General features: G+C 40.2%; 1 protein-coding gene across 7 annotated transcripts in view; it reads left to right on the top strand.

The window, feature by feature from the left end:
* Positions 1–1,072: 1,072 nt before the first annotated feature.
* NSD3 (nuclear receptor binding SET domain protein 3) overlaps positions 1,073–18,980 on the top strand; it is a 64,150-nt gene continuing 46,242 nt past the window's right edge. For all 7 annotated transcript variants that reach the window (XM_050939836.1, XM_050939837.1, XM_050939838.1 and 4 more), the window contains exons 1-2: positions 1,073–1,457; positions 15,985–16,712. In XM_050939836.1, the coding sequence (XP_050795793.1) occupies positions 16,029–16,712 (684 nt within the window). In that variant the 5' untranslated portion in view covers positions 1,073–1,457; positions 15,985–16,028. The remainder of the gene's footprint in view (positions 1,458–15,984; positions 16,713–18,980) is intronic.

Raw genomic sequence — 18,980 nt, 5'->3', positions numbered from 1 at the left:
TGCATGTGTGTGTGCCTTACGCATTTCATTTAAACCTTTTGCATTAAAAAATGCCATTCTATCCAGTACCTAGCAGTGGGTGCTATCCTAAATATATAACCAGCATACATTTCCACTGCTTATTAAATACAAGACAGATCTGGACTATTAGTACCCACCATCTCCTCTGCCCATTGTAGCTTGTGTAGTTTCAGGCCTGATACATTGTATTTAAATCTTTTTGTATTAAAATACAGCCAACACATCTCATTGGACATCCATCTAATTAGCTCTTTATACTGCACTGAAAACAATAGTATTAGAGCATCTCATGTTCACAGACCTATGAATGTGTATTCCTTCAATTTGCAAGCATTTGTGTTTGCATGTCGTGAGACTATATGCATTTAATTTAAACCTGTCTTTATATCTGAGGCATTTCTATAATGCCCATTACTGTAGCATGGAAATACTCCTGTAGAATCATGCTTTGATGCACAGATTAACCACCCATCCTCCAGCTCTGTGTCTCTTATGTTGTCAGACCTTGAGTATTGTATCTAAAATCGTTTAATCAAATATGTATTCAGCACCTTGCAGTGTTTGCATGCTCCAAAATCTTGTTAGTTCCACTTAAATCCCTGTATTTAACATATATGGTATTTAGAACCCTATTAACAGGTCTTCAGTGAAAACCATAGGCATCCAATATAGCTCAAGATGTGTATGTTCCCAAGACACAGAAAGCTTTAAATGCAATGCCTAGTTAGGCATTTTTATAGCACCCATCCCTAGAGTATGCAAACATCGTGGTATTACAAATGCTGGTTAAACATGTCCAGCATCTTCTGTGCATGTTTCCTAGCCCTGTCTCTGAGATCGTGTATGATCGTAGGCTTTGTGCACTGTATCTAGATCCCTGCATCCGGCATGCCTGGCCTCCCAACCCCCTGCATTAAACGTGCCCCAGCGGCAGCTCCCTCGAGGCCCGCATCCGTTCAGGACTACAGTCCCCAGCATGCCTCGCGCCTGGCGCAGAGCCGGCAGCCAATGGGGGCGCGTCTCTTTTACTGGTGGCTACCGCGGCCTGTGGAGCCGAGCTTTGTGTGCGTGGGGAGGAGGGGGAGGGAGCGGGAGAGTGAGCGGGGCCGGCCCGAAACCGGGACACAGAGAGAACCAGCGCTCCCCTCCCCCGCCGCCAGCGGCCGCCCTCACCGCCCCCCCCCCCCCCCAGCGCCTCTCTCTGGTCTCCCCGCGGCGCTGCGGCTCCCCCACCGCCCGGGGCACGGGCGCCTCCCTGGGCGGAGCCCGTGGAACGCGGACCCGGTGGCGCGGAAATCGAGGCCGGGGACCCAGCGCGGCCTGCTGCGGGGTCCTCTTTCTCCCCCTGCTCCGAGCCCGGCCCGGTTCCTGCTCTTTGTCTCTCTGCTAGGCTCGGTCGGACACGGCGGGGGGAGTTAGAATGGAACAGACTGACGGTGAGAGGGGGTGGGGGATGAGAAGAGTGGGGGGGCTGTGGGGCAGCGACGGGTGGGGGTAGGAAAGTATGGGGGTGAGGGGGTGGGGTTTAGGGGACATGGGATGGGGATGCCAGGTCTAGGGGACTAGTGGTACAGAGAGCTGGAAGATAAGGTGGACTGGGGTGGTATTTCTACATGGTGAGTAATGGGTTGGGGGATCTGGGACGTGTGTGAGAAGCGCCGGGATATTGCATGGGGTTTCGGGTGGTTCTTGAGTATGGGAAATGGGGATGATGAACGAGTCTTTAGAGACATACGCTGATTTGTAGTGGGGAAGGGGCTCTTGTTTTTTTTGGCGGGGGTATGGGAAACGGTGAGAGGGAACCTATTGTTTCTCTCTAGAGTATGTATGTATTCCATGCGTTAGGACTGGAAGCTGGTTATTGCAATGATATTCTCTTGTTGTTAGAGAGGGAGGGTGTCTTTATTTTGTGTAGGTGGGAAGTAGGGCAATAAAGAGAGACGTGGGGATAATTTGATGTTTTGGTGGTGGTAGAGCTAGAGGAGGTCCGCTTGGATTTAAAGGGGCAGAGGCAGCCATGTTTGCTCCTAGACACTGCAGTGTAAATAAATTCCTCCTCCAAAACCTGCTTTGGATCCCCTTCCTGGTGGCTCAGCCCCCCTATTCCTGGCTTTTTACTGTATTCCTTATCTTGTCGTCTTATCTCTCTGAAATCTACCCTAGCCAGCAAAGTGGGGAAAGCGACATTTTCCTTCCCTCCTCCTCCCGGTTGCAAACAGGACATGCCGGGGGACTGCGGTGCAGAAATTAACCCTTTTCAACTCAAATCTGCAGAGAGATTATACTGCCTGACATTTCCTCTGATGTTCTAGAAGAATTAAAAGCAGAAATATGTGGAAAGTTGTATCTTTTTTGTAAACGGCAGATGTAACTGAATATCTTTTTCAGTTTCTTGAAGTAAACAAGGAAATAGCATTGGCCATTTTATTTGATCTAGGGCTCTTGGTAGAAGGCATTGTGGAATGCATTTAAAGGTATTTGATACCGTATCCGTTGACTATATTTTAAATCTAGCAAATAGGAAGTATTTTTTGCTGTAAATGTGAAAAATGTGGATTGCAGTAGTATGTTCTTTGACAAAATAACTAGGCCTTCCCCTTTTTTATCCACTTAAAATGTGGATACTTGTTTTTATGTATAGCAGAAAACTCATTAGGTTATCCATATTTGAGCCCAGCAATCAAATGAGTGTGAAGCAGGCATGTTTTGTAATTGTAATCTTATCAAAGCACCAAATATGAATAAAGAGACTTTAGGTCACTGTGCTGTAATTAGGGGCTCTATCACAGTAATCTCAATTCAAGTAATCTTATTTTTATCCTTTTAAAAAAATTGTAGGCTGAACCACATACTTGCCAATTTAGTTTAGACAGCAAGAGATCTTTACAAGGAGTTTTCAGGTACTGCACATTTGTAAATAGCTAGCTATATTATGTAGAATTTATGGATATCTTTTAAAGTAACACATTACAGCGTACCTCTTCTCTCATTCTGTAACTGGCTGTGGATTCAGTGTAACATCAATCTGTTTACTGGTGTTTTTCTCAACACATTTCACTGGTGCACAGTTTTAGGATCTTAAATTATGTCAGTTAGAATTGTATTATTGTTAGATTTTAAGAGTGAATAATTCCAGTGGACTAAAATCCTCACACCTTGCATGTTGGACCAAACAATGACATAGTAAGTAATGTAACTTCCTAGTTGTTGTTTACATCTTCAAATGGCTCATAGTGAAGACGTGCAATAAATGTTTCAATATTCAAATGTGTGTCCTTTGGACCACTTCAAAAGGTGATATTGGCTCCAAAGGAGAACAGACACCAAATGAAAATATGGACTGAGAGGAGGGGTTGTGCATCTAAATGACAAGGTGCTTTTCATTAATGTAGTATGGAATAATTTTGGACTCCTTTGTATGTGGAGTTACTTTTGAGCTCTGCTGCCGTGTGTGCTTTTAAAGTTCAAAGCAGTACTTTGTATAGTTTGTATGCATTAATGTTATCCAAGCATTGCCAACTCTTGCAGACTTATTGTGAGTCGTATGATATTTGGTGTTTTATTAAAGCCCTAGCTCCTGGATTCATGTGATTATGTAAAATCCCACTTTAAAAAATAAATCAAAGCCAAGAATTTTGCTCTTGTGGTTTCAGAGAAAAGCTTGAAAACATGACCTAATGGAACCCTGGAGTCTCCAAAACTAAAGAGCAAATAAAGAGTACTCCAGGTTTATTTTTTTTAAACTAATCTCTTGATTTTTAAATCACTATCTTGATTTGTGGTGCCTCGCTCATGAGTTTTGAATGCTTGAGATTTTCAATATTGTTATCCTAGAGATTACTTTCTGTAACGGTGGGAAACATCTTCCCCATCGACAAAACAAAAAGCAAACCTCAGCGGCCCATGAAAAGGTGCACAGGGAGGATAATCAAACTCACTAGGTATGTTAAAAGGATGAAAAGGAATCAAGTCACTAAGGCCCCATCCTACATCAGCTCTTTGCTATCAGAGACCCTTGCATTTGTGCATAGTCTCACTGCAGTCTGTGGGAATCCTCACAGGGACAGAGGTCTGCTAGTGTGTCCCAGTGCAGGATTGAAGACTATTTTATCATTTCATTTATCAAGTGCATCTTAGTTCTGTTTTTATTACTTCGTTTACAATGACTACTTTTGCTGTGAGCCAAAATGACTTATATTATTTTAAAAGATGTTTTATTACGTACACTATCTTTATTCTTCCTTTCATAATGTTAAAATCTAATTAATTTTTAGATAAAATTCAGTACGTACATATGGTATTGATGCTTCTGTGAAAACTGTCAGTGTTTTTCTGTAATGAAAATTGTAGACTATACAGGTATGCTAGGAACCAGTTGAAAAAAACTGTCTGATGGAATTTAGTATTGTCTTATGGAGTTGAGGCTATCTGCAGTTCAGATACCAACACCAGAATTAATTTTTGTTACTGGATTCAATATTCATATTTAAAACACTCAGCTTTGTGTTGTCCTGTTCTGGGCATCCTAGCAAACTTTGTATTAAAATTAATGATTATTTACATAATTTATTAAACTAGTCAGTTACTGTTTGAATTGTTTTACATTCATATTAGTGTGGCACACCTAAGAGTCTCTTCACGCCTATAAAAAGTGCCTGCAGTATAAATTCAGAATCTGCTCTGCTATGGTCAGAAGTTTCTTTGAAGTTCAAGGATTATTGCATTAATTTCCTATCCACAATACCAAGTAGTTGTACATTTTCAAATAATAGCAACATAGTTAATGTTGTTTGGATGCTTTAAGATTTCTGTGTGTTGCAACAAATTGGCAAAGTAGCCTGCCACAGCAATGCAATCTCTTTGTTTATAAGACACACATAACAAACAAACAAGAGTTGAAATTGGCAGCTTCATGGGTTAAGCTTTTTGATATGACCAGGACTACATAAATAAAGTGTCGTCATATGTAAGGAAAAATCAGATTGCTCCATGTTTTAGAAAAAAATTGCACAAAAGATAAAAGTAAGTTATGAAGTCTTTGTGCATAACTTTGACAGCTTTTTCAGGGTTTAGAAAAGAAACAGAACCTGGAAAATCTGTGGATTAGTGAAAACAACAAGGAGTCTGGTGGCACCTTAAAGACTAACAGATTTATTTGGGCATAAGCTTTCATGGGTAAAAAAGCCTCGCTTCTTCAGATGTGGGTTAGTGCTGCAACTCCTGCTTCTGTTAATGGGGCCTGCCTAGCTAATGTGCTATGATTATTTTGAGGCTATATCCCAGAACTTTGGTTTTCCAGGCAATTGCTATAATTGGAAAGTCCAGCCCAGCCTTGCCAAGCAGTGGCACTGTTCACTAACCTCATGTTTAACTATAATTAATGTAAAAATTTGTTTCTAATTAGTTTCTCGTTTCTCTCTTTACCTTTACCAATGAGCCAATAGTAAAGTATCAGTTCTTAAAGTAGTTTCTTTACATCTCTGTGGAATGCCCAACATCCAACAATGTGTGAACCTCCACAAACCGTATAACATACAATTTTAGATAGTCCCACAGTAGTACATTGCAACAGTGGACAGGAAAAATTAAGTCAATCAAACGTATTATGGAAATTAATTTTAAGCTTTTTGCTGCTAACACCTTCAACAAAAGTGGTGGTATTCGCAACTCAGGTACTGCATGGTGATAAAGTATCAGGTGCAAGTTAATGGGCTTATGCTTCATTCTCAGTCAGGAGCTCCTCTGGCTGGTCGTTATTGCCAGGGAAGTGCACTGAAACTATGGGTCTCAGTCATTCTTGTTAACATTCTGAATTTGTATTTGTTCAAATACTAGGTGTAACAGTTTTTTTTGTGAATGTTGTGTTGGCTTCTGCAGTTTGCCTGTAGATAGGTAAACCCACTTTACTCATAATACCTGTAGCTGTGGAATTCTGGTATCAGCATATCATGTTGATTGGCCCTTTCTGCTCAGATTTTGGGGACTTTACTCTGTATTCCTGTGGTATAGTAAGTGTGTGATGGTGAGGGAAAGAGGAGGGGTAGTGTTGACATTGGGAGATCTCATCTAGAAAATGAGATCTCATCTTCCCTAATGGTGCTAAACCTTTCCTGGCTGGGTGATACCTGCAGTATTCCTAGGTCATACTTGGAGAGCTGTGAATGCTTGTTTGTATTTGTATGTTTTTTTAATAAATATTCTGTTGGCATATTTCTCTATTTCATTCACCAGTCTAGAGAAGCCAATCAAGTTGTATTGCAGATTCCTGACTTGGTTGTGGTTTCACTATATTCTATTTTTGTTTAGCTTAGTATTGTCAGAAATTCAGATAGCATTTACAACAACATGGTTTACAATTATACACATTCAGATTAAAATGTTGTAAACGCATTTTGTTGTTGTTGTCACTTAATGTACTAAAAGTGACATTTAAAAAAAATCTGATTTACCTTTAATTAGTTGTTAACCATATATTTACCTTGTGCGTTTCACTTTCTAAACAATTTCATTTTTGGCTGTCTTATCTCAGCAAGATGCTGGAGTTATATGGGTTGCAGGGGAATGTTGTTTCCTTTTCCCCTCCCTTAAAGCTAGTTTCAATAGAAAATTTGAACATTGAAAGCTACATGTTGTCTTATATTGTTAATTTTCAGCCCTTTGATCATTAGGTCACCTATTCTAATTCATCCTATATCCGTAGTGTTCAAAAGTGAAAGCTTGAATATAACAATAAAAAGTCTCTACACTTGAGGGAAGCTGTATTTTATGGTCATCTATCAAAGATATCGTTAATGGATATTTAGTAAAGTGGAAGGTAAGAATAGAATGTAACTTTGTGGTGGTGCTCAGATGCAGTGATTGGCATCTTCATACATTTCTGTAATAAATAATGCTGCTCTTTCTCAAGATATTTCAAAGCATGTTAGAATGTAATAAGGTACCCTTACTAACCCGATCAATTCGCAGGTGAACGTTCTTTTGCGATTAGCTAATATCCATAGTTTTAATGAGACTACGTGGGATATTAGTAAATTATATAGCCTAAGCCTGACATTCTCAAAGAAGCCAACAAGGCTCTCCTTTTTGCAAAAGTCTTTCAGTAATTATCAAAGACAGGAAATTGGATCAGCAACATCCACTACTGAGTCTAGTAACATCTCTGTGAAAATCTTAGAGATACAATAATTATGTAGCTTATTATACTGCATGTCACTAGTATCCGAGCACCAAACAGGTATGTCGTAGCCTGAGACTTGTGATTTAGGTCCTAAAAATGCCTTAGATAAATGTAATAGTGATTCAGTGCGAAAAGCTTTTTCCCAAAAGATTCCAAAGCACTTTATGAACTTATCTATGTATGATTAACTTCAGCCATCGCTGAAATTGCAGCCACTTCTTGATGCCACAGCAATACTATATAAGAGTTTAGGGTAGGAAGTTAAGCTTATTTGCCATTAAATTAAGGTAACATTTCTCATGAGATCTAGCCTAATCACTTTAGATTATACTGTTTTCCTAGTACATAGTTTTCATTTTCCAAAGGAGAAAAACTTATTTAATTTGTTTAAATACTGTTCCTATTTGGACATTATTGTAGTTTTGAAAATTTTGTCTCTAGTTTCAGTGTCACTGACAAGTTCTGTTTACATTGCCTTAGGCCCCAGAAAGGTAGTGTGGGGAAAAGACAGGTGCAGAATATAGTACATAATTCTGGAGAATAATCTCTTTTTCTGCCCCCTGTAGGCAATGAAAAACTGTTCCTGTTGCAGTTTTGCAGATGTCACGATCTTTGTTCAAACTGTTTTTTTTTTTTCTCCAATAGTGCCAAAAACTCTTTCCTGTTAAGAAGCCTTAAATAATTTAGCTACATTCTTCTTGATCCTTTGGCTGAGATCCAGTGTAGTATCAATTTATTGTTTATTATATCCTTTATCTGGATATTGAATCCTGTACTTGCAGGAGGTGGACTCTGAGTTAATACAACAGCAGCAGTTGGAGATCCAAGAGACCTAACTAGCATAAAATAAAAACTTACAAGCTTCACTCAGACTGCTGAACATCCTCATTTCCAGCTCTTTTAGAGATTGTTCTTCTACTTGGGTGAGTTACGTCCAACCTCCTTTTTAGCCCTTTAGTGCTACTTCTGTGGCAGCCAGAGGGCTGCTGAGGAGAAATACGGTACTGTTTGCATCAGGGGTGGAATCTAATTTCTCAAAAGTAATCTTCTTTTAGGGTTAAGGTTTGAGATGGAGTCCTCCATTTATGGTCTCACATTATTCTAGCATTTGACTAGGCCCAGGAGTTATTATTTCAGTGTAATATAATCCAGATGCTACTTTATATTACTATATTCATTTTGAAAGCACCAACTGAAGTTTTGCAAAGGAGGGGCGATAGGAAAGTGTGTGGGTATTAACTATAGTGATGATGAATTCAAAGACTCTGGAGGAGGGAGCTACTGATGTGTAAGCTCTGTGGGAGGAGAAGAATTGGGCATAGAAGACCATTGCAATGTAGCCTTTCTGTTAAGCAAAAGTCCCTTCTGCTGCACTCTGTACTGGAAGGTAGTACACCAGATGAATAAGTTGTCCCAAATAGCCAGAATGCATAATAAAATCAAGATTATTTCATGTAGATGAACCCACAAAAAGGGAATATTTGAAATCTTTTGAAAAACTTAAGACTTCTACCAGTAACTTCTAAATTAGTAGATGTAATTATAGGTTAATGTATCCAAACAAAAAAACCCAACACTCCACATCCTGTTATGCTGTCTTTAAAAAACCCTTTCTTTGAAATTTAATTATTGTGAAATCTGCTCTGTTGGCTGCTCTGGGGACTGAATCCTGTTTAACCATGGAGCTGATACAGTAAACCAGGGGTCGGCAACCTTTTAGAAATGGAGTCTTCATTTATTCACTCTAATTTAAGGTTTTGCGTGCCAGTAATACATTTTAACGTTTTTAGAAGGTCTCTTTCTATAAGTCTATAATATATAACTAAACTATTGTTATATGTAAAGTAAATAAGGCTTTTAAAATGTTTAAGAAGCTTCTTTTAAAATTTAAATTAAAATGAAGAGCCCCCCCCGGACCAGTGGCCAGGACCCGGGCACTGTGAGTGCCACTGAAAATCAGCTCACTCATGTCATAGGTTGCCTACCCCTGCAGTAAACCAAGTAGCAATGCAAGGTTTTCCCTGCCAAAGTGTATGAGCTCTGACCTGCAGGGGCCACATGTGTGGGTTCAGTATCCATTGTCCCTGGTGAAAGTATTAACAGGAATCTAATTAATGCCAACTACTCACTAAATGATTTCATTTAAATCACTGAAAGCCATCAGTTTGTAATTTTCAAAAGATGCTGATACTTATATAGGCTGGATTAAAATCGGTGACCTCATGATCAAAGAGACTGTTGTGCAATCTAAATGTACCATTGGCCTAATGAAATAAATTTAATCAGTTGGACATGATCCGATTGGCATAATCTTGCAGTGTTCCCGTAGATTAAATATTAGTTCGTTTTTCTGCTTTGTACTAGAAAGATTATACTACTAAAAAACTATGCAGAATATAGATGCCTTTAAATCCCAATTTCTAAACGTCAAATATCCTTGTAAGAGAGAGATGAAAAATTGCCTACCTCATGTTTTTTATTCATACAAGTATGTTGCAGTCTGTAGTGTAAACCTCTCTCCAGTGTTTTACATCCCTGTTTTTGCTCTGATTTCCTTGCATTGAAAGTTAGTATAATGCTTTTTAAGGGAGAAAAGACCTTTTATTCATGTTAATGTAGTTCTTAGTGACTCCTGAACCAAGGGAGTTGACTGGTTGTGAATTATGTATAGTTGTTTACTGATATGTCTTATACACGTGTCAAGCTGATGCTGTAGCTTAATTTTACTGAGATCCTTAGGTAGGATTAAAATGTGGCCAAAATGTCAGAGTGAGGCTCAAAATTCCTATTGGATGCTCCAGAGCAGGTATTTTCTTAGATCACTGTCTAGAGAATACTATGGCTAGCCAATCATGTAATTTATAAGACATTGTATCTTCAAAGAGAAATTTCCGTCTCTTTTCCTGACTGACTCTTCATCCAAAAATTCTTGGTCTTTATTACTATTAGAGATAATTTGAAGAAAAGTCTTTAAAAAGCCCTTTGCTTCACTAGAGGAAAATTAAGGGATGAGCAGAGGCAAGGTAATTTTCTAAATACAAATCACCTTTAATGTGGTCATTGCTGATTTAAAGAGTGGAGATAATAGTCTTTGAGGGCTATAAATCAAAATTGGGTAGTATTAGCTGGATAAGTTTTCTTTGTTTTGGTAACTGTGGTATACACTTTGGTTCTTCCCTTGCAGTGTGAGTCACTTGCACATTACAGAAATTGTTCAATACAGTGAAGAAAATGAGTAGCTGGCCTACTTGCTTGACTGTAAAACATAAGATTTGGTAGCTGTTGGGATGAAGTCAACATTGCATGGCTGAACTTTTCTTCTTTGGCATAGAAACTTAATATTTTGCACCTTTATGCCTTCACGCTAAGGATCTCAAAACACTTTATGAACATCAGTGAATTACTGCAAGTCTTGCAGCACACACTTTACAGATGGAGAAACTGAGGAACAGAGGTTAAATGATTTGCCCAATGTCAGTGAAGCCTTTAAAAGAGCAGTTGGTGCCGCATAGAAAAATGTGGTAAGAATTTTTGTAAGTTTCCATTGTGGTAATGCCTAAGGACCCCAATCAAGGCCAAAGGTACCATTGTTCTAGGCACTGTACAAACAAAGAAATTACTTAAAAATGAGTTTGGATGAGAGCTGATGAACTTCAAAAAAATATTCTGTGTTAAAAGTTAATTGGCTTTTTCCTCACCCGCAGTTGCACAGCTGTTGGAATATAATAATTTCCACAGAAACCACTTGTGATGTTACAGAAGGAGAATCTAGGGACACACAGATACCTATTAGCTGGTGTATTTACGTCTTTAGGGCAAAATCTACAGGATGATGCTCCATCTCTGGAGGATGATAGGTTCATGGTTGCTAAAGATTTGTTACTGAATTTAATAATATCATCAGCCACTCTTAAACCAGTTTCAGAGGTCCACACAAGGAGGCTGCACAATTTAGAAATAGGTTTAGTTAAATCAGTGCAATTTCTTTTGTGGCCTAGGTCTTAAATGCCTCTACCACGGTTAGCAGTCTTTGCCTAGGATTAAGTGAGCATGGCCTGGCAGCCTGACTTCTGTAGCAGTAAAAATCAAAAAGAAAACTAAGCATATTTTAATTTAGCTATCCTCAATTTTTTCATGGTGTACATCACATTTGAATACAGTGTTTTATGGATCAGCTTTCCTTAATATCTGATACTTTTCCATGTAAGCAATTGCTGAAGTTAATATTAGTAAAGTATTTAATGTATTATTAGTTGACTTTTAATGCTATTTAGCTCTTGGAAATGAGGAGCCAGCACCTGCTTCAGTTGCTTGCTGCCGCTAGACCACACTAAGGCTATGGCTACACTATGCAGCTTTTAGCGACACTGCTGTGCCGCTGCCACCGGGCTGTGTAGCTGCTGTTTGTCGGCAGGAGAGAGCTCTTCTGCTGACAAAAAACTTCCATCTCCCATGAGTGGCAGTGGCTTTCCTGCAGACGAAGCGCTGTTCGCACCAATGCTTTTCGTCTATAAAACTTTTATTGTTCGGGGGTGTGTTTGTTTTTTTTTTAAACATCCATGAAGGACAAAAGTTTTGCCGACAAAGTGCCAGTGTAGACATACCCTAAGAGGAAATTGGTGAATCAGTGTCAATTAAGGAAAAACGTTAATGAGTGTGTTTTTAACAGGTAATTAATCTTTCTAGAACTCTAACTGGAAGCTACCCTAGAAGGTAATTTTTGTGAAAATGGGTGTGAACATAGGCATGAGTGTGGTTTTAGATGTGTTAGGGACACAGGAATTAGCACAGGTTCCAGCTAGTCTAGGAAAAGAGAAATTCCTTAGTGGATAGTTAAAACCTGCCCATAAGGGAAGTTTCTTCCTAATCCTCATCAGTTAGTGATTGGCTCAAGCTTTGTCATCCCTCATCTGTTGTAACTGCAACCCTTGTCAACTAATATTATGCATGTGTACAAACGTCACAGGATAAACTAGCAACTCTCTCGACTCACCTCTAGAACATCTTCACAAACCCCAGTATAGGAACATTTGACTTAACTTTCCATAAGAATGTTAACCGAATTTGTATAGTGAACAGTTTCATAGATTCATAGACTATTCATAGACCTGCGTAACACAGGCCATAGAAGTTCTGCCAGTTATATTCCAGCATCACACCTATAATTTCTGGTTGAGCTAGAGCAACATCTCCAAACTGTACATCGTGACCCTGAGAGGGTTGCAAAAGGGCACCAGGGGCTTGTGAGACATGCGTGATGCACAGTGATAGGTGGCTGTGTGCACCGCCCCTGCTGCCTTGATATGCTGCACAGTGAGAGGCAGTTGAGTCATCAGCATGCTTATTTTTACTCCTGAGGGAATTCTGCACTGAAAAATTAAATATTCTGTGCACAATATTTTAAAATTCTGCATATTTTAATTGTCAAAATAACACAATATAATCACATCATTTTCAATTATTTGCTGACAAGTATTTTAAAATAAATTATCAAAATAATTGAAAATGGTGTGATTATATTGTGTTATTTTGACAATTAAAATATGCAGAATTTTAAATTTTTTGCTGCAGAATTCCCTCAGGAGTACCAGGGTTCTGTGTGGTGCAGTCTAGGTTTGGGGGAATCTGGGTGCACAGGGGCTCGGTGTGGGGTTCTGGGTGCAGGGGGAATGGGACTCTGCAAGGGGTGGGTGAGGTGATGGTAGTTAGGGCTCAGTGTTGAGGGGAAGTGGGGTTTGGTGGAGTGGAGGGTCAGGATGCAGCTGGTTGGAACTCAGTGGTGTGGGGTTGTGGGTGCGGAGGGCTCCTGATTTGGATGGAGCTTGGTGGGGCAGTGTTCCAGGTGTGCAGATGGAGGGAGGGGTCATTGTACAGGGAGCTGCTCCCCCTGTCCTCCCAACCTCTGTGCATCCACACCCACCCTGCACCCCGCCCTTTTCCCCCCGCACCTGGAAAAAACAAACTCACACATGGTGCAGAGTTTCCTGCAGCTAGGGGATGTTTCTGGAGCTTGATCTGACCCATCCCCAGCTGCTCCATGCATGGAAGAGGGAGGGGGATCTCTGTCTCTGTTCTCTCCCCCACCCCCCACTGGGACTACTGTCCCTGGATGGCCAGGTCATCCCCAGCCCTCTCTCTCCCCCAGTGATTTACCTCTTCCCCTGGCTGCCTGAAGAGACGCATCTGAGCTGTGGGTAGGGGTGAGTGAGCGCTGGTGCAGCTTCTGTTTGCTTCCCCACCTAAACCATTTTCTGCAAGGAAAGCCTGGGGCAGCTCATGCTAAAGGGTGGCATTTGTCCATTCTTGGGGTGGCACAGTCCGAGCAGCGTGCTTTTTTTTTTTTTTGCTTGAGGTGGCAAAAATGGTAGAACCGGCCCTGAAGGAAGTAAAGGGATACTGTGGAGGGGGGATTTTTCTGCTGCACTGCAGTTGCGCACAGTTTCCCCAGGAATATCATGCTGCAGCACAGTGAGGTGGTGGCGGCTGGCAGGAATGGGACTTGCAGTCGCCATGCTGACCCCATGGGCAAGAGGTAGGGGAGCTGACCTGACCCTGAGGGAGTTGAATTGTCTTGTGACCTGAGCCAAACAAGACACTTGTAGTTGGATCTCATGAGGCCACTTGTAGTTGGATCCCATGAGGCTTTGGCTGATATCACCATGAAGTAAAACTGAGCATCAATATAATCTGTGAATGTGGAGTTGACTAGTACATTTTTGCTATGTAATTGGACAAGTTCTATTTTCTTGTAGTTGATTTTTCATTACATCTCTATTAGTTCCTGAGGAGGAGGGTTTTTTTTTTCTTTTAAGTCTGACATGGGGAATAAGATATCTGGATATGTTGCATTGGGAGGTTGAGAATGAAACTCAGGCAAGGAAGTGGGCAGATCCTTATTGTGAAATGTATGTCATGGGATCTTTAATATAATTACAGACCAGAAAAAAATCTTGTATGAAAGAGCATTCGGGACCTCCATCCTCACAACACAAAAATGCACATATTGTGATACTCCATTTATTTATCTTGAAAGGACTAAAATGACCTTACTGGGTAGCAAGGCGATATTTCAAACATGAGATGTAACCCATTAAGCCATTCCCTCCAACTAAGCATTAAAATGGTTTAAATTTCTTAAATAGAGAAGAAGGCTAATTTGTGAGCATGTAATATTTCATTGAACTTTTTTCCCTCTGTGTTTGAAGTGGCTGTAAAACTGTGTCAAGTCTTATGAGATACAGTAAAAATTTCCAGGACCTCAGATACTGCGGTGGTAAAGGTAGCGTTATTACTACCATGTGACAGACCTGGGCAGGTACTCCAAAGGAAGCCGAGGGTTGGCTTGATCTGAATTTGGCTTAGATGGTTGCTGAATTTCCTTCCTGTCTCTTCAGGGAGGAACTTCTCCTCTCTGGTGTGTGGTTCCAAAGGCTAGGAGGGCAGGAGGCATCTGGGAGAGAAATGTGGCCTACATTGGGTGGTGCCAAGGTGAACATTTTAATGGCAAGATAACTTATTTTCTGCCTTGGTTTAACCACCTCAGTCCTGAAATCAATTGTTACCACGTGTTGTTTAAAGTCTAATGGCATAGAAAAATGATCCTTCCATTGAGTAGAGCTCTTTGGGTTTTCTCACCAGCTGGAGTGGAATAATTAGCATCTATTTGCTATAATTGTGCTACTGTGTATTTAAAAAAGCCAACAGCCAGAGCTTGGTAACTTCCAGGGCATATATCAGTGCTCATCTGTTTTCACAGGCTTTGCTGGGGAGAGGTAAAGTTTGAATAAGATTTTTAAGGAAAAGGAAGAGAAGAAACATACATTGGTGGATTGTGGAGGTCTTTCTATGACCATTCCTGCCTGTTGAATTTATAATGGTTGTATCGTACCTGGAGCCTTGGATAGGCACTTCTGCAAAGTTGAATAAGCATCACAGTTTCAGTCTTCTAGTGATTTGTGTTAGCTTTTTCTGGTCTGATACAGTATTTAGAACCATTATTCTAACACTCTTAGTTTGAGCCCACAGTTTGACCTGTGTTTAAAACTCCTGCAGCTGACAATTTCTTCTGTTTCAAATATCTTGAGAAATGACCATTGCTGAGAAATACATGTAACCTTTGGAAAAAATTGGTCATTCTCCTCTGCTGGCTGAAGAGAAGCCATTAAGTCAAAAAGCCTGTGCACAGAAATGTGTGGACGGTGTCATGGAAGTTGGTATACAAAGGACTGTTCTTATTTTAGTTCCACTACAAATGTTTGGTGAGAGAGAATTTCCATTTTCAAACTTCTAGGTGGATATTACGAATAATGGGATTAAATTATTTATATATTGTTTTACTGAAAATAGGTGTGTGAGGCTTGTTTGCAAAGTAGCTTTTCATCTTTGGAACCCTATCTGGGTATTATACATTGTTGATCATCTGTGTATGAGAGTTCTGAATTTGATTACAATTTAAATGTAAATAAATTGGGCAAACCCATACAAATCCCTAGTAGATTATTGTTAGCATTAGAAAACTACCACATAATTTGGCATACTTCAGTCTTGATTTTCCCATGCAGAGAACAGAACGGTCAGGGTGTTACACAGCTGGTGAAAAGTCGGGTGCATTGGGGGTACTCTGTGTGCAGGGTAATGTTGACTGTATAAGAGGGTGTCTAGTGAAAGTGGAGGTATGAAAGTTGTTCATATTCTTGGTAGCTCTATTTCTTCTTAACTGTTTCAGTTGCTTAATTCTTTTCCTTTCATTTACACTGATTACTTATTTTTTATCCCTTTACTTTTAGGCCCTATGAGAGAAAGGGAAAGCTAAGGATGCTGGAGCAGAACAATGGATTTCTCTTTCTCTTTCATGCAAGGGATCATGGGAAACACAATTCAGCAGCCACCTCAGCTCATTGACTCAGCCAACATCCGCCAGGAGGATGCCTTTGATGCCAGCAGTGACATCGCTGAAGATGGTGGTCAGACACCATATGAAACTGCCCTGCAGCAAGGCTTTCAGTACCCTACTCCAACGACAGAGGATCTTCCACCGATCACTAATGGCTATCCACCAACAATCAATATGTATGAACCTCAAGCCAAATACCAGACATACAGTCAGTATCCCAATGGTTCAGCCAATGGCTTTGGTGCAGTTAGAAACTTTAGTCCCCCAGAGTATTACCAAATGGAAAACTCTAACATGAGACCGCATGAAGTTCTGGAAAAATCTTCCCCTCCACAACCTCCACCACCACCACCTCCTTCAGTACCACAAACGGTGATTCCAAAGAAGACTGGTTCACCAGAAATCAAATTAAAAATAACCAAAACTATCCAGAATGGCAGGGAATTGTTTGAGTCCTCTCTGTGTGGGGACCTTTTGAATGAAGTACAGGCAAGTGAGTATGCTAAGATGAAACATGAAGGGAGAAAGGAGAAAAGGAAAAAAAGTAGCAAGCATGACTCTTCACGATCAGAAGAACGCAAGTCACACAAAATTCCCAAACTAGAACCAGAGGAACAAAATGTAAGTGGAATAACAGTTTCATCTTTTTGTGATTATTAACAGGGAATTCCTTTTTTGCAGCTTTATATTTCTTATTAGTTGTTTATGTACTTAGAAGGCATTGTGAGCCTGTAGTTCACTGTGTGACGCACTATGCAATGTAATCATAATTGTTTAGCAAGTGTCTACTACAGCTCAGATGCGAAGCTTATGTATCCGAGAGGAGTAGTGGAAAGAATTATGAGTAGTATTATTTAGATTGCAGTAGTGCTCAAAATTGGGTGCTTTCCAAACTCAGAGGAAGATGCAGTCCCTGCTCATAAAAGAGTACTATCAAAAGATTCTTGAATTCTCGTTTTTCAAAATGTGATTTACTGGGGTTTTGTGGTATTTGAAGTATTCATCGTTAGCGTTCATAGAAACTTAGTGGAAATGTTACTTATTTCTAAGAGGCACCTAAAAACATGTTATAACTACCTATGTATACTGCTTTCTATACAACACTTAAACCACATGTTTTAACTGACAGTTGCCATTGAAATCAGTTTTAATAATTATGGTGGATTGTATGATTCTAAATAAGTGAAGAAGTGGTTGTATCTCGTGCACATACTAGCAAAAATTAGTGTACTAGTGTGGCATGCAAATTAGAAATGTCAGTTGACTGTCAGCCCACACTGATTGAGAGAATTCTGTATCAGTGTCCGTAATGCTTTTTGCTAGATGCAGGAGATGCCAAGATTTCATTTTGCAATATGTATGTGTACACTGCACAGAAATAATAGTATTGTAAGTAAACCCCTAGTACACTGAGGACAAGTGTGCTGGTTCTCAGTACCTGCAGCCTTTTTCTGCCTCCACGTTCAATAAAATGAGCCTCCCCATGAGCACTTGGACTTCTACATCCACCCTTAAGAGCACACAGTGTACATGACAACATGACCACTTTCCAGCTAATTGTTTCTGCCGGCCATGTGCTGCTGTTGTCCTTTTCTTATTTTTTCCTAGTTTGAGAGTGGCTGTCAGAAGAGAGAAGGTGAGACATGTCAAGAATATGGGAATTGTCAAACTGCATGGCTTTTTTTTTTTTGCACCTTCCTATGAAGCATCTGGTAGTGGCAGCTGTTGAAGACAGGATACTATGCTATATGGTCAGTGCTCTGGTCTGGTATGGCAATTTCCATGTCCTTGACATGTTCCCACCTCACTTTCCATCATTGTAAGCAGACTGGTTTGGTCCCATCATATCACGTTCATTTCTGTGTCTTATAATAGTTTTATGTAGCTGCAGGTTACCTAGGATGGAGACTTCTGAAGAAGTGGAGTCAGAGGCAGTCAGGGCCTCTCGGCAGCCAGAAAGCCTTCCTTTTCAATACAGTCCCCCACAAGACTCCAGTCCTCAAGTAACTCCCGTATCTAGTCTAAAGGACATTGTTTTAACCCTTTTGGTTGTGTTTCAGTAGTGCAGTTTCAGTGACTATCTCCTCTCTACAGCAGAAAAGATGGCTTTAGACACTTGAATGTGGACTTTTCCCAAACACAGGTCTCCCATGCAGTGGTTCATAGGCTTAACCGTCAATCCACAGCCTTGAGTGTTACCTTATGTTTGTACTTTTGTCAAATGAGAACTGCAGTAGATCCATTTTAACTAAATTTAAAAACAGTGTTTAGTCCTGTAAAGTCTTGTGTGCGAAATGTTTTTAGCTGCCAATGAAAACTGTATTTCAAAGCTTATATTTTTGTCTTTATTTTCTTTGTTTGTTGTTGCTTACATCTTCTGGAGATTACTTATAAATTAAGGATTTGAATTTCTGCCAGATTTGATCCATGTAGTTGTCACTAATGAAGCTCAGTATGATTTTAATGAGTGACTAATGCTAGTGCGAACTTGGAACAAGCTGTCTAACAGAATACAGTTACTTGGATTGTTTGTGTATGTTTCTCTTGCTTTTGGAGATCTGTTGTATTTAAGCTAGTTTTGGTGCTTGTGGAAGGTGTCTGGCTGACAAACCATTAGTCAAAAATATAGCATGGGCAGCAGCAGTGCAGGTTCCCTCTACACATCATCCCTTGCCAGTGTGCCTCACACCTGCCCTCCCTAGCCCACATGAAGGGGAAAAGTTAGTCTTTATGGCAGTTTATTTAATCCTTGGTGCTTCTGCTGAAACTACCAGTTTAGGTGGTTTCACACAGTTGCTGTACCAGCTCTGCCTCTGCATGCTGCTGTGCCTCAGTTTCCCTTCTTAGATCAAATGCTGCACAACTGTGTTTCAAAGGAAATCAAATCAC

The sequence above is a fragment of the Gopherus flavomarginatus genome, chromosome 2 (genome assembly GCF_025201925.1).
Source record: "Gopherus flavomarginatus isolate rGopFla2 chromosome 2, rGopFla2.mat.asm, whole genome shotgun sequence".
Classification (NCBI taxonomy): domain Eukaryota; kingdom Metazoa; phylum Chordata; order Testudines; family Testudinidae; genus Gopherus; species Gopherus flavomarginatus.
This window is presented reverse-complemented; position numbering and strand designations above follow the sequence as displayed.